The sequence below is a fragment of the Sapajus apella genome, unplaced genomic scaffold (assembly GCF_009761245.1).
Source record: "Sapajus apella isolate SASKATOON/1434 unplaced genomic scaffold, GSC_monkey_1.0 scaffold23, whole genome shotgun sequence".
Lineage (NCBI taxonomy): Eukaryota > Metazoa > Chordata > Mammalia > Primates > Cebidae > Sapajus > Sapajus apella.
In genome coordinates, this window is record NW_022436963.1 from 8048473 (window position 1) to 8065366 (window position 16894).

At 38.4% G+C, this 16894-nt stretch overlaps 1 protein-coding gene across 7 annotated transcripts in view; it reads right to left on the minus strand.

Moving 5' to 3' along the window:
• The window catches only part of TASOR (transcription activation suppressor), a 69932-nt gene that overhangs the window by 42324 nt on the left and 10714 nt on the right, over positions 1 to 16894 (minus strand). For all 7 annotated transcript variants that reach the window (XM_032290235.1, XM_032290238.1, XM_032290233.1 and 4 more), the window contains exons 2-11: positions 15988 to 16133; positions 13886 to 13978; positions 12105 to 12177; positions 11728 to 11819; positions 10769 to 10930; positions 7721 to 7845; positions 5602 to 5633; positions 4123 to 4228; positions 1832 to 1935; positions 1645 to 1748 (exon numbers count right to left, since the gene is read on the minus strand). In XM_032290235.1, the coding sequence (XP_032146126.1) occupies positions 1645 to 1748; positions 1832 to 1935; positions 4123 to 4228; positions 5602 to 5633; positions 7721 to 7845; positions 10769 to 10930; positions 11728 to 11819; positions 12105 to 12177; positions 13886 to 13978; positions 15988 to 16133 (1037 nt within the window). The remainder of the gene's footprint in view (positions 1 to 1644; positions 1749 to 1831; positions 1936 to 4122; positions 4229 to 5601; positions 5634 to 7720; positions 7846 to 10768; positions 10931 to 11727; positions 11820 to 12104; positions 12178 to 13885; positions 13979 to 15987; positions 16134 to 16894) is intronic.

Consider the following 16894-nt stretch of genomic DNA (forward strand, 5'->3'; position numbering starts at 1 on the left):
GAAGGAGACAAGAAAGATGGAAAGGCAAAAAGGAAGCCAGAAAGGAAGGCAGGCAGGCAGGCAAAGAAAAGAAAGAGAGAAAGTGTGTGTGTTTGTGTGTGTTTTCAAGTCAAAGACTCATAAGGGTTTTACAACTCTGCCTATAGGTTTTATGTGCAATCTGACTATCCCATCTGTAAACAAGAGACTGATTAATCACATATATATGAAAATAATTAAAATTCTATGTGGCTACTAAACACGAAGTTGCAGGTTCTGAAACTCAAAGCTATTTCTGCCATTTGACTACCTGGAAATTGAGGCTCAACAAAGTGAGAAATAAAAAGTTAACTGTTGAAAAACTTATATTAAATAGCACATCTGTGCAAAAAAGTTATATCCCTCTTTGCTGGAACTTCAGACCAACATTTAACAAGACGAAAAGAAACCCTGGAATAGCCACTTCCTTTCTCTACACGACCTCCTTGCCTTTAAGTAAACCACACATATTGGCATTACATTCATTTTCCATTCACTTCTCTACCCATCACAATCTGACGTTTGATCCAATCCCTCTACCCAAACTAGATACACTTCAGTATCTATTAAATTGGATACCTCAAAAGTATCCCATAGATCAGTCTCTTCTTATAACATTATTACCTTTCTCATCCAACCCACCATCACCCTCTAATGTAATAGTTTCTACCTCATGCCCCCTCTTCAATTTATTCTCTACAGGGTAACGTAATTTTCAACAAGATCTTACCTTGCATACACTTTCAAAGTTTCAACGCACCCCCTTGAAAACCCTTCAAAATCTGCTGCTCTTAGGATCAAGTACAAATTTCCAAACATTTCAACACTGTCTGAATGACACTGTATGACACAGATCCCTACTACTTTCCCCACGACTCTAGTGTTAACTCTTCAACCTCACCAAAGTTTATTTTTCTTTTTGGATTTTCAAACATACCACTGTCTCTACTGAAACAAACCACATCTATGTGAATAACTCTAGCACTCTGTAAGACAGGATAACAGAGACTTTCTTTGTTTACCGAACCGTATTATATATCCTGTGTAAGAAGACGATACTCAAAAAATATATGATGACCACATTCTTAATCACAAAGTATAATAAGGATATTCCATGAGGGTCGGATGCAGTGGGTGGCTCATGCCTGGAATCCCAGCACTTTGGGAGGCTGACACAGGCAGATAACAAGGTCAATGGATTGAGACCATCCTGGCCAACACAGTGAAACCCTGTCTCTACTAAAAATACAAAAATTAGCTGGGTATGGTGGCGTACACCTGTAATCCCAGCTACTCAGGAGGCTGAGGCAGGAGAATCGCTTAAGCCCAGGTGGCAGAGATTGCAGTGAGCCAAAATTATACCACTGCACTTGATCCTAGTGACAGTGCAAGACTCCATCTCAAAAAAAAAAAGATATTCCATGAGAAGGACTCGTCTGCAGAAGCTATGGTACCATGGGCCAAAGAAAAAATACCATAAGCCACAGTAAAACACTGTTAACTAAACAGTAGCAACAGACACCTCGTGGTACTGTCACAGGCAAAAACAAACTGAAACACCAACATAATCACACATTAATATGCATATTTATAAGAAAGAGAAACATTAAAAAATCTTTCACTCACAAGTTTTTCTCTCTCTAGTTTTTGCAGTAAACTCTCCATGTTACTTCCAATTCTTGTCTTTTCTACAACTTCATAAAGGCTGCAATACATTCCATTCTTCAAAACTGACATAAGAAAAAAAAATACATAGTAAACATCCAAATCAAGTCTACTTCTAATGCGTTTTAATAAAACTAAATTACCTTACCTTCATTTGGACCTAAGTATGTTTCCTTATAAAACAGTGCTGGAGGGATTTTCTGTTTCAGATGATCAATACTCATAACTGATTCAACATCTAACTTCTCAGGTCTGAAAAAAAAAAATTAAAAAGCATGCTTGCCTTACCTGTATTTTTAACTGCAGCAATCTTAACACATACACAAAAAAGTATACTTGATGGAAAATAGAAGAGCCTATCTACTAATAACGCACCTATTCTAAAGATGTTTTAGTTTTGCTTGTGACAGTGTCTCACTCTGTTACCCAGGCTGGAGTATTTTTAAAGATCAAAAATCTTTAATCTCAGCCGGGCACCGCGGCTCACGCCTGTAATCCCAGCACTTTGGGAGGCCGAGGCGGGTGGATCACGAGGTCAAGAGATCAAGACCATCCTGGTCAACATGGTGAAACCCCGTCTCTATTAAAAATACAGAAAATTAGCTGGGCATGGTGGCGCGTGCCTATAATCCCAGCTACTCAGGAGGCTGAGGCAGGAGAATTGCCTGAACCCAGGAGGCAGAGGTTGCAGTGAGCCAAGATCGTGCCATTGCATTCCAGCCTGGGTAACAAGGGCAAAACTCCGTCTCAAAAAAAAAAAAAAATCTTTAATTTCACCTTAAAGATTTTTTTGTTTTGTTTGCAACAAGAGTCTCATTCTGTCACCCAGGCTGGAATGCAGTGGCACAATCACAGCTCACTGCAGCTTCAACCTCCTAGGATCAAGTGATCCTCTCACCACAACATCCCAGGTAGCTGGGACTACAGGCATGTGCCACCATGCAAGTGTAATTTTTTTTTAATTTGAGACAGGGTTTCACCGTGTTGGTCAGACTGGTCTCGAACTCTTGACCTCTGGTAATCCACCCGCCTCGGCCTCCCAAAGTGCTGGGATTACAGGCGTAAGCCACTGTGCCGGCCACAAGTGTAACTTTTGTTTTTTTTTTTGTTGTTGTTGTTTTTTTGTAGAGACAAGGTCTCTTTATTTTGCTTCGGCTACTCTCAAATTCCTGCTCTCAATTGATCCTCCCACCTCAGCCTCTCAAAATGTTGAGATTATAGGAATGAGCCACTATGCCCAGCAGTAAAGGGGATTTGATACTGGAAGTCCAGATATATACATAGGTAGATAGCTAGCAAGGTAGTATTTCCAAACTTCCATCCTTAAGCCAGAAACTAAAAGACTGTCATTTTATTAAGGACAATTGAAATATAAACTGTCAATCTTCACACATTTATGAAGACCCACAATGATAGAAGCAAAAGATTTTACACCTGGCCGGGCGCGGTGACTCAAGCCTGTAATCCCAGCACTTTGGAAGGCCGAGGCGGGCGGATCACAAGGTCAACAGATGAAGACCATCCTGGCCAACATGGTGAAATCCCGTCTCTACCAAAAATACAAAAATTAACTGGGCATGGTGGCCTGTGCCTGTAGTCCCAGCTACTCGGAAGGCTGAGGCAGAATTGCTTAAACCCAGGAGGCAGAGGTTGCAGTGAGCTGAGATTGTGCCACTGCACTCCAGGCACTTGGTGACAGAATAAGACTCTGTCTCAAAAAAAAAAAAAAGATTTTATACATTTCTACACCAATATATGCTGCATAGAACTGAAAACAGCCTGTATATTTTAACTATCCAATTAAAGCTCTTCCCAGGAAAGAACTGGTAACTTTTACATCTATTATATTAAAAATGCTAAATTAAAAATATTTATCTACTTAGGATAAAACTGAAAAATTATGTTTCAGATTTAAAATCACTAAGAAAAAGTTTTATGTCAGGCATGGTGGCTCACACCTATAATCCCAGCACTTTGGGAAGCTGATGCAGCAGGATCACCTGAGATCAGGAGTTCAATACCAGCTTGGCTAACATGGCAAAACCCTGTCTCCACTAAAAGTATGAAAAAAATTAGCTGGGCATGGTGGTGGGTGCCTAGAATCCCAGCTACTCGGGAGGCTGAGGCAGGAGGATCACTAAAACCCAGGAGGCAAAGGTTGCAGTGAGCCAAGATTGTGCCATTGCACTCCAGACTGGGTGACAAGAGCGAAACTTCGTCTCAAAAAAAAAAAATAGAAAAAGTTTTATACTATAAATGTATTGACTCAAGACTCATATTGTCAGATTACTTAATTTCAAATCAACCTTTTAAAAAACAAACCAACATTTATATTTAAGTTCTTATGAACCAAAATAAAATTTAAATATGAAAAATAAGAAAAAGCCTCAAGAAAGTGATAAAATTAGCAGGCACAAACTGCTCTCTTCTTATACTTACAGTTTGATAGGCAAAAAAGCACGAGTGGCTGACCTCAGAGAAATATAACACAAAAGTTTTCCTTTATTTAAAAGCTGTCCTTTCCACAAGGTATAGTTATATTTATCTAAATAAAAAGAATAATGACACAGCTTAGTCATTTGGCAGCCCAGAGAAGTGAGAGCACATTTATTAGAAATGAGAGGGAAAACATATAGAAACAAGGTTTAAGTAGGGAAAAAAAAAAAAAAAAAAAACAGTGACACTTCTACACTGTTATTTACTGAAGAGTTCAAATATTAGGTTTTTCGTTACAGGTATTTTTTCCCCCTACAAAATCATTCCAGGTGCAAACAATAACAAATTTATCTAAGTGTCATCATCAGAAAGTTGTGGAACAAAGACAAGGTAATTATTCTTTTCTTATTTCCCCCAAAGGACACTGTATTAGATTTGGTTGATTACATGAATGCCCACGATGTTCTGTATCTTCTACTAAGTATCTTTTCACTATAAAGAAACTTTAAAATAGGCTGGTTGCAGTAGCTCACTCACTCCTGTAACCCAGGAGGCTGAGGCCAGTTGATCACTGAGGTTAGGAGTTCAAGGCCAGCCTGGCCAACATGGTGAAACCCCATCTCTACTAAAAATACAAAAAATTAGCCATTGTGGTGGTGGGTGCCTGTAATCCTAGCTACTCAGGAGGAGGCTAAGGCTGGAGAATTGCTTGAACCCAGGAGGCAGAGGTTGCAGTGAGCCAAGATAATGCCACCAAACTCCAGCCTAGGCAACAGAGTGAGGCTCCATTTCAAAAAAAAAAAAAAAGAAAAGAAAAAAACTTTTAAAATAGTTTAATGTCAATGCTACTTTCAATCTTCTCTAATTCTCTCCTAAGTCCTACACCTCTGGTGAATTTAATACTTTTAAAAGGCTGAGTTATGAAACCCTTTTCATTTTTTACCTTTTTCAATTAATTGCTAAAAACCTTTTTATCTATTCACAGTAGTTTTTTTTTTGTTTTTTGTTTTTTTTTTTGAGACGGATTTTCGCTCTTGTTACCCAGGCTGGAGTGCAATGGCGCCATCTCGGCTCACCGCAACCTCCGCCTCCTGGGTTCAGGCAATTCTCCTGCCTCAGCCTCCTGAGTAGCTGGGATTATAGGCACGCGCCACCATGCCCAGCTAATTTTTTGTAGTTTTAGTAGAGACGGGGTTTCACCATGTTGACCAGGATGGTCTTGATCTCTTGACCTCATGATCCACCCGCCTCGGCCTCCCAAAGTGCTGGGATTACAGGCTTGAGCCACCGCGCCCGGCCTTACAGTAGATTTTCAAAGGAGATCTTATGCTTACACAGCCAAATGCTGATGCTACATTATAACACATGACTTTTTTCATACTCTGCAGATTTTCATTATAAAAATAATACAGTGCACTTATTAATCTTTTGCCGTTATTTATTCTTTCCATTTATAAAACTAAAGAAACATAAATCTCTTACCTATGTTTCTATCTGCATTAAAGCTGTTAGATCTACAAATTTTTTAAAAGAAAAGAAAACATTACTCATTGGTAACACAAAAATTAACATGTAAGTCTTTGATATAAGTGCAATTTTTAATGGCATACTACACTTAGGTTCTTTTCACCAGGTAGGAAGAACAAAGAAGTTACTCATTCACAATCTAATAAATCCAAGTCTTCTATTTAGAGAAAACGAAGTACTTACTTTGTTCAAATTACCACATTTTCCCAAATTTAAGGGAGTTTTTTCAAAAAAATATTAATCAAGAGAAATAGCGTCCACCAAAGTCTCTTGTCAATATTTTGGTGACAACATTAGAAGACACAACCTCAATATATATTTATATATTAATTCATCATAAAATAAGTATGTACTAAGCTCCTATTATTTACCAGGCATAATTCTAGATAATAGGATTATAGAGATAAACAGAATAAAGTTCCAACCTATATAAATCTAACAAGGAAGACAGAAAATGATATACAACAGATCATGATGGTTTTAAGTGCTATAAAAAGAGACATAAGGGTATAGAGATTAAAAAAAAAAAAAAAAAAAAAAAAAAAACAGAAACCTCAATGATCAGGAGATACCTGAAGAAATGTAGAATGAATTATGCAACTTATTGGGGAAAGAGAGAGAACAGCAAATGCAGACGCCCTGAAGCAGAAGCATTCATGGAATATTCAAGGTACAAGAATGGATGTTCAAACAATGTTCCTTTGAAATGATATGGAGGTCAAGAGACGAAATCAAAGAGAAGGGCAAGAAATTAACAGTCATTATTCCTGGGGGTATGACCTCGTAATTATAAAGTGCTAGGTGTCTAAAGACCACTTATGAAAAACAATAATAGCGAATGTATATATGTCATGGGGATCATAAATTTAAAGCCACAAAAGTGAAAGCCACAACTGTCTTGACACTATGTCAACTGGTACCCGTGGCTATGAGGGTTTCCAAGGATTATTCACCTACATGAAAAAAGGACTGTATCTCCAACAACTTAAACGGAAGAGAAGATAGTCTGATCTGGAAAACTGACAAAGAGGTCAACCTCAAAAATGTACATATATGTTTTATGATGTATGGTTTTAAAACACCAGTATTTCTAAATTAATAGATATCATACATGACTTCAAATACGTATAGATACCCAAAGTAAAAATGAGCAGACATTTGACCATCTCACCTACATCCCTATAAATTTGACTAAAACGTTTGGCTAAAACATTTTTAGAATCACCACATGGGGAAAAAACGGTAACTGCTTTCTATTTGGTCACCTTATACTAGAGCTTATAAGAAATATTCAGTAACACAGGAAAAGAAAACCAAAAAAATAAAAATTAAAAAAAAAAACCATCAGGCCAGGTGTGGCGGCTCATGCCTATAATCCTAGTGCTTTGGGATGCCAAGACAGGAGAACTGCTTGAGGCCAGGAGTTTGAGACCAGCCTGGGCAACATAGCAAGCCCCATTTCCACAAATAATAAAAATAAACCAGACATGATGGTGAATGCCTATAGTCCCGGCTACTTGGGAGGATCACTTACGCCCAGGAATTCGAGGTTGCAGTAAGCTATGATCGCACCACTTTACTCACTCCAGCCTGGGCAACAGAGCAAGACTTTCTCTCTAAAGAAAAAAAAAAAATCAATGGTCCTCAACACTGGCTGAAAATCAGAATCACCTGGAAGCTTTTAAAAACTACCAATGCCTTGACTACCCACTAAATATCTGATTGGTTTGTGGTGAGGCATGAGCATCCTTTGTAGAAGCTCCCCATTTCCAAGAATGCTAATACACAAAATCTCACTTTTAAAAACCGCCACTTAACTACACAAACCTTCATTTCTAAGGAAGAGATTAACCAAATGAGTTTAAATTTTAGCTTATATTTCCACATGGTAAACTGTCTGTTCTTCGAACTGACCATTTAAAAGTCATCATAAACACAACAGATTTCTAACTAACTCGAAGGGAAATTTAAAAAAAGAAAATGGGAAGGAAACAAAGTGGTCCTCCTAACTCAGTAGTGCAGGATCTGTAGTAGAATATCGCTGTGGATGATTTCTAAAACTCCTAAGTCTTACCTTGATGAAGGTACAAACTTCGGAGTTTGTATATCATCTTTGAAAGTAAAAGACACAACTGCATATGGACAAACGTGTCTTGGTCTTCGCCTTAGCTCATCAAAGCCATACTCATAAAAATAATACTAAAAATAAGAAAATGCAAAATTAACTTCTTTAAGAAGGCAAGGTGAAACCTTATATTTATATGCCTGATTTCTGAGAAATAGAAACCATATATGCACCTCTGACAAAAAACTTTCTTTAAGCTCTACTTGCCAATTTAACTAAAATAATTTGTGCTTTGTACTCATTTTGTGATATAAAATATTCTCCATCTAAGTGTATCAGATCCCAGGGTATTACTAAGTATTCCAAAACTTTACTTCTGAAGAGCTGAACACTGGGAACATGGAACAAACTTCTCAATAAAAATATTATAAACGGAGCCTAAGCTCCCAGGTCAGCTCAGGATAGCCAATCTAATACAAAAAGCAAAATACCAAGGACACAATCTCAACTACACCAAACTACAGTTTTGCTATTTCAAAAGAAAAACACATCTGGGCTCCAACTGCAAAGTAGCAAAGGAGATATGGAAAAGAATACCTATGCAACCTATGGTTACACAGGTGACAAAGGTAGCTGACCCTCTTCCCATTATCCATTAGCCTTTCCCCTTCACCCCTTCACCACATTCAGTATATGAGTTTTATAACTTGCTGACTAGTAATTTTCACTTTAAGAGTGCGTGAGTTTATGAACACAGCAGTATTGTCCTTCAAAGTTCATTCCCCTGGGAAAATATTTATTTCAATAATGTTGTTATTGCTCTACAAATGCCTGGAGATTGTTTTGAAACATAAGGCCAGTTTGCAAGTCCTTCTAGAAAGATAACCATCTTACATGTACACTCCACATCTACCAATACTGCTACTGTCCAGAAGGTAATCAAATAAGTCAGTTCCAAATGACTCTGGTGAATATAATTTTTGCTAAAAGCCCACAACAATAGGTCTTAAAATTTCATTTTACATAAATAAAGCAAAGATTAAAGAAAGAACATTGCTAGGGAAGTTAACATTACTACTTTGCACAAACGGTCCATTTGGCTATAGACATTTTTTTTTTTTTTGAGATGGAATTTCGCTCTTGTTACCCAGGCTGGAGTGCAATGGTGCAATCTCGGCTCACCGCAACCTCTGTCTCCCAGGTTCAAGCAATTCTCCTGCCTCAGCCTCCCGAGCAGCTGGGACTACAGGCGTACGCCACCATGCCCAGCTAATTTTTTTTGTATTTTTAGTAGAGACAGGGTTTCACCATGTTGACCAGGATGGTCTCGATCTCTTGACCTCGTGATCCACCCGTCTCGGCCTCCCAAGTGCTGGGATTATAGGCGTGAGCCACCGCGCCCGGCCGACATGAGCACAGGTGCCAGGTGCAGTGGCTCATACCTGGAACCCCAGGACTTTGGCAGGCGGAGGCAGGTGGATCACCTCAGGTCAGGAGTTCAAGACCAACCTGGCCAACATGGTGAAACCCCATTTCTACTAAAAAAAAATACAAAAAAATGGCCGGGTGCGGTGGCTCAAGCCTATAATCCCAGCACTTTGGGAGGCCAAGGCAAATGGATCACGAAGTCAAGAGATCAAGACCATCCTGGTCAACATGATGAAACCCTGTCTCTACTAAAAATACAAAAATTAGCTAGGCATGGTGGTGCGTGCCTATAGTCCCAGCTACTCAGCAGGCTGAGGAAGGAGAATTGCTTGAACCCAGGAGGTGGAGGTTGCAGTGAGCCGAGATCGCGCCATTGCACTCCAGCCTGGGTAACAAGAGGGAAACTCCGTTTCAAAAAAAAAAAAAAAATTAGCCAAGCGAGGTGACAGGCGACTGTAATCCCAGCTACTCTGGAGGCTGAGGCAGGAGAATCGCTTCAACCAGGGGGCGGAGGTTGCAGCGAACCAAGATCACACCGCCGCACTCCAGCCTGGGCAACAGAGGGAGACTCCATCTCAAAATAAAATAACAAAATCCTAATTATAAAAAATTAAGAATAGAGAGGCCGAAAGAGGATGATCACTTCAGCCCAGGAGTTCTACGTCAGCCTAGGCAAAATAGTGAGATCCCTATCTCTATTTAAAAAAACAAAAAAAACCATTGCTTTATAGTCAAACTTCATACAAAAATATAACACTAAAGTTCATTAAATGTTACTTTTATATATGTATAGTTTAAAATATGTCAATAATACGTGAATAAGGCTTAAAAATTCTACGTTTGCACCTTTAAAAATGTTGGCCGGGCGCGGTGGCTCAAGCCTGTAATCCCAGCACTTTGGGAGGCCGAGGTGGGTGGATCATGAGGTCAAGAGATTGAGACCATCCTGGTCAACATGGTGAAACCCCGTCTCTACTAAAATTACAAAAAATTAGCTGGGCATGGTGGCGTGTGCCTGTAATCCCAGCTACTCAGGAGGCTGAGGCAGGAGAATTGCCTGAACCCAGGAGGCGGAGGTTGCGGTGAGCCGAGATCGCGCCATTGCACTCCAGCCTGGGTAACAAGAGCGAAACTCCATCTCAAAAAAAAAAATAAAATAAAAAAATAAATAAAAATGTTAATAAAGATAGAAAATATCTATCAAATTGACAGTACAAAATGTTATGAATTAAGGTATTTCAAGGAGTTTCAACTTTATCTTCAAAGATGAGTAATATCTTATTAGGCAGGAGATCTTCCTAGGCCAGGAAACACCAAGGTTTCAAAATGAAATGAAGTCTGTTGAGGGCAATAATCATACAAAAACCAGGCCACAGTCTACTGGCAGAAAGAGCTAGACTAGGGAGTCTATAAATATTACCCTATAACCCTGAAGAGCCACTGTATGTTTTTGAGACATTTCAGAAAACACTGAATAAACAGCAGCTATAGACATTGGAGTCTGAAAGTGCTATACAGAAACCAGAGTCTAGTGGTGTGGGGACAGAGAGAACTGAAAGGACAACATTTTAAAGAATCAGGTAACAAACAGATATGAAGTCCTAACATTACAACAGATCAGGCACCTACCTGAGTAAGCTCATAGGCTCTGTAAGCCAAAAGTGATGTAACTCGATTGGCATTCTTCGACACGTGACATTCATGCTTTGGTGTGGGATCCAAAGCACTTTTATTCAACATAGATTCCAAACTTTTTACACCCATGGGGTCATATATACTCTTTATTTTACCCTAAAATAGAGAAAACCTTTTAAGTGTGTACCTAAACCTAATTGTTGACTATACAACATTAATATTACGGAATACTTCTTTGAATATAATCAACTATACTAACCACTTTTTCCCTTTAATATCACAGAATGGAGGGGAGCAGTGGCTCACGCCTGTAATCCCAGTACTGTGAGAGGCCAAGGCAGGTGGATCACCTGAGGTTACGAGTTCAAGGCCAGCCTGGCCATTATGGCAAAACCCTATATCTACTAAAAATACAAAAATTAGCCAGGCATCGTGGCACATGCCTGTAATCCCAGCTACACAGGAGGCTGTGGCAGGGAGAACTGCTTGAACCAGGGAGGCAGAGGTTGCAGTGAGCAGAGATCGTGCCACTGCACTCCAGCCTGAATAAGTGAGACTCCATCTCAAAAAAATAAACAAATATTTCACAGAACACTTTTACTAAATTTGAAGCAGTAAGAAAAAGTTAATCACCAAAAAAAAAAAACCCATCATTTGAACTTGTTTAATAACAAGTAAATAGGAACTCCATTCACAATACTCTTCACTAACATAAATTACATCACCAACATATTACTCTCTACATTCCTTTCTCTGGAAAGGAAAATAAACTCTAAAGTACCGTTAGCTTAGATCAAAGATGGCAAATAAACCTTTCTCAAAAGTATCTTTACCTACTAAACACTAGCAAGCATCAACTTTTAATCAATCTCCTAAAGATTTAGCATCATCTAAAAATTAAAATCCAAATCAAATGTAGTTTTTAACATGTGAAATGTATAAGTTTAAATTACCTTCATTATTTTAAAAATAACAACATCACCCGTTGCCCCAGTGTCCAAGGGATTCGCTTGTAATAAATCAGCATACCTAGAAAGATAGACACCTAGAAAAGAGGAAAAAATTTGAAAAACTGATTACATTTTTCAAAATCACTAGCACTAAAATATTTTTTAAAAGTTATCCTTGATCGATTTGAAGTACACAAAAATCAGAAACAAAAGATAAAACTGATTTTACATTTCAGAACCTATGACTAGTCTCTTTTTCTGGGAACATAATAAGGCACGTATTAATTTATTAAGAACTTCAGGGAAATTACATGAGATAATATATTTTTAGACAGCAACTGAATAGTAGATATTCATATTTAAAAAGAAAAAAACATTACCCATGGAAGGAATGCCAAGAATTGTTATTTTGGACTGACCCACATGTAATCCTTTTTCACATATGCTTTGAACCTAAGTTTAAAAAAAAAAATCACTTCATATTGCAATCATAGTAACATTTAAAACATAAAAGATAATTTTATAAACTTGTTTTAAATAAAATCAAAGCTTCTAAACAATATATAATTCTAGATCACAAAAATCTTATATATATATGCTACTTTATATTAATGTGAAATGTGAAACTGACTGATACTTCTCAAAATAATCATGTCTAGAATCCACTTTTATTTAACTGTTTTAGAGAGAGAGTGCCTCTGCCCCCTAGGCTGGAGTGCAGTGGCATGACCTTGAATTCCTGGGCTCAAGTGACCCTCTCACCTCAGCCTTCCAAGTAGCTAGGACTACAAGTGCTCACCGCCATGCCTGGCTACTTTTTTTTTCTTTGAGATGGAGTCTTGCTCTGTTGCCCAGGCTGGAGTGCAGTGGTGTGATCTCGGCTCACTGCAACCTCTGCCTCCCGGGTTCAAGCAATTTTCCTGCCTCAGCCTCCCCATTAGTTGTGACTACAGGCGCATGCCACCAATCTGGCTAATTTTTCATATTTTTAGTAAAGACGGGGTTTCACTGTGTTAGCCAGGATGGTCTTGGTCTCCTGATCTCGTGATCTGCCCACCTCATCGTCCCAAAGCACTGGGGCATTATAAGCATGAGCCACCCCACCCGGCCCTGGCTAGTTTTTTAACCATTTTCTTTACGCCAGGTGTGACAGATACTCTTAACTCCTGTCACTCAATATATATAGCCATTACTTTTCAAAGAGATTTAGAACCAACAAAATGTTATTCCACCTAAATATCTTCAATTAAAAGGAAACAAAATAGGCCAGGTGTGATGGCTCACACCTGTAATACCAGTACTTTGGGAGGCTAAGGTAGGCAGATCACTTGAGGTCAGGAGTTCGAGACCAGCCTGGCCAGCATGGCAAAAGCCCAACTCTACTAAAAATACAAAAAAAAAAAAAAAATTAGCAGGGCATGGTGGCACATGCCCATAATCCCAGCTACTCAGGAGGCTGAGGCATGAGAATCACTTGTGCCCGGGAGGCGGAGGTTGCAGTGAGCCGAGATCACACCATTTCACCCAGCCTGGGTGACAGAGTAAGACTCTGTCTCCCCCGCCACCCAAAAAAAAAAAAAGAAAAATGGTTCCAGGCACATACATATAAACAACAATAGGGAAGAACAATATAAAAGATAATCTTTCCAAAAAAGAAAAATGGCCAGGTGCAGTAGCTCGCGCTTGTAATCCCAGCACTTTTGGAGGTCGAGGTAAACAGATCAGTTAAATACAAAAATTAGCCAGGCATGGTTGGCATGTGTCTGTAACCTCAGTTACTTTGGAGGATGAAGCAGGAGAATCACTTGAACCAAGGAGGTGGAGGTTGCAGTGAGCTGATGTCATGCCATTGCACTCCAGCCTGAGTGACAGGGCAAGATTCCATCTCAGGGAAAAAAAATAAAAAGAAAAGTATTAATTATCAAGCACATTCTAGGGGAAGAAAATAGGACTAGTCAGAGAAAAAAAAAACTGAGTACATTTGAAAAACAAACTACAAACGATAAGCTTTTGCCCCATTAAATCATGTAGAATACATGTAGAATACACTTATATATCAAAAAAGGTCTAAAATGTCAAGTAAATTGTGGAATAATCACAAAATTAGTAACTTACAATGGAAACATCCTCAAATTGTTTTTTATGAAATGTGTTAACTCACCTGGTAGCGATCAACCATCAGAAATGCATAGGATTCTGAAAGTTCCTTATCTAAACGACCATCAAACTTCAGCTCTCTTCGCTTTTCTGTAAACTAAATGAAATTAAATTTTTAACAACTCCTTAGCATGTGATTATGTTTTTCAAGCTACAAGTTTTAGATTTTTTTCCAAGAAATCACAAACCTACCAAAATGGAAAAATAATCTCTCTATATATTCTCTGTCCTTCAGTTTTTCCCATATTTTAGTTGGTTCTTTATATAGAATATAGTCAAATAAACATCTATTGCTCATCAATCTTAACTAAATTTCTATTATAATTTTACCACATTACAACTCTCCCAAATTATAAATCCATGCTTATTGTTGTATCTTCCATTCTACTTAACATAGTACACTACATCCAATAGGTGGTTTAATAAATCTGCTGAATGACCAACTTCTAGGCTATAAACTCAATTAGGACAAGAAAAATGTTTTTCTCTGTAACTGCATTCTCAATGCCAAGCACATAAGATGTGCTCCATACGTATTTATAGGGCAGAAGAGTGACTTCATCTTAGTAGTCGAAACTATCCTAAACTGCTGGCTTTCCTATCTATAAAATAGATATGCATTTAAAATATAAAATATCTGACATTTTATATTCAGGCTATTACTGTTCTTCAATAATATAACTTATGAATCTTCAGACTAAATTTTTTTATAAAATTAACAAATATTCTCTATATACCATGAAGCCACATCAAACTACTAAGATTTTAATTTTCTCGGGGATCCAGTAACACTAATGCCCTTTAGGGAAACTTTCAAAATTAAATCCTGCTCCCACCTGGTTAAACAAATTGTAAAAATAAAAAATTCATATTTCAGGTCCATTAGGAAAGCATTATATACATCAAATACTTTGAAATATCTAAACCTGCTGGCTTTTTCTAAATCCAAACTCAAACATTCCAATTTTTACAGGAAACTCAGTTCACTGTCTAACATGCTCAACTGTTCCTCTGTTTGAACTTTTGCACTAAAAATATCCACTAATGATATTATCATAATATAGCCACCAGGCAATAATGGTGGAAAAAATTAAGGATATCCTAAAAACATACACACACACATATTTGATTTCATTAATTACCTTCCAATTTAAGTATTTAATTAACATGTACTACCCTCAAAGAGCAAAAAGCCCTATAATTTACAATTTATTTATTTACTTATTTATTTGAGACAGAGACTCGTTCTATCACCCAGGCGGGAGTGCAGTGGCTCCATCCCAGCTCACTGCAACCTCTGCCTTTCGAATTCAAGCAATTCTTACACCTCAGCCTCCCAAGTAGCTGGGATTACAGGCATGTGCCCCATGCCTAGCCAATTTTTGTATTTTTAGTAGAGATGGGTTTCACCACGTTGGCCAAACTGGGTCTCAAACTCCTGGCCTCAAGCAACCCACCCACCTCGGCCTCCCCAAGTGCTAGGATTACCAGTGTGAGCCACCACGCCCAGCCAAATTTACAATTAAACCATGAAATAGTAAGCTATCCCAATACTTAAGATTTTCAGAAAAGAAGTTATTTTACATAATTGCATATTAATAATTTAACACAGCAGATAAATGTAATGCTACAGCAACAACATTTGGGGGAAAAAGATGCCATTTAAAACTTGTTTTCCCGGCCAGGCACAGTGGCTCACGCCTGCAATCCCAGCATTTTGGGAGGCCAAGGCGGGCGGATCACGAGGTCAAGAGATTAAGACCATCCTGGCCAACATGGTAAAACCCTATCTCTACCAAAAACACAAAAAATAGCTGGGTGTGGTGGCGCTCACCTGCAATCCCAGCTACTCAGGAGGCTGAGGCAGGACAATTGCTTGAACCGGGGAGGCAGAGGCTGCAGTGAGCCGAGATTGTGCCACTGCACTCCAGCCTGGCGCCTGGCGACAGAGCGAGACTCTGTCTCAATTTAAAAAAAAAAAAAAAAAACTTGTTTCCCTTTGTAATTTGGTTCTCCTAAAAATTTTAGTATTTCTGGAGAAAAATTTTTTACCAGGCTGTTAACTGGTTCTGAAAACAATCTTACAGTAAGTAGTTTAAAACATACCTCCTTTTCCAAAAGCTCATTGTGTATCAAGCAAGCACGTTTGTAGTTAAAATTTGTTACTGAGGTTGGTTCAAGGTAAGATGAATGGAGAATATTTACAACATCTTCAAATTCTCTAGAGCCTGGAGTTAATGGCTGGAAAAGTGCTAAAATAAAAAAACAGACATTTTAAATGTTTAACATTACTCATCTTAAATATAGCTTCTCATATTTTTGTGTGTTAATGTAACTTTAACATGAAAAAAGGCTATCTTACTTTGCAACATGCAAAACAGATACTTATTAACTCACTGAAAAAAAATTAAAACTAGTTACCTACATATACCAGGTTCCTTCAGCAATGAGGATCTGGCATTACATACACAGACAAGGAGGTTGCAATTTTGCAAACCTTAAGCCCTGCTACATTAAGCAACCTAAATTGCTTAAAGACTCTTAAAAGAACCTGTTTATAGTCAACTTGTCTCAGCTCCTATTTTATGTTACACTAAAGATGTCTCAGACTGCGTATTTCACCAAACTAAGTATCTATATACCATGTATGAGAGCATAAAAACGAGACACTATTTGAAGTAACAATATTCTTGGTTACTGACACACTGCTCTTTAAGTTTAAAAAAAGGGCTGGGAGCAGTGGCTCATGCCTGTAATCCCAGCACTTTGGGAGACTGAGGCGGGCGGATCACGAGGTCAAGAGATCGAGGCCATACTGGCCATGCTGAAACCCCATCTCTACTAAAAATACAAAAATTTTTCCGGCGTAGTGACAGACACCTGTGGTCCCAGCTAATTGGGAGGCTGAGGCGGAAGAATCACTTGAACCCAGGAGGCGGAGGCTGCAGTGAGCCGAGATTGTGCCACTGTACTCCAGCCTGGCAACAGAGCAAAATTCCATCTCAAAAAAAAA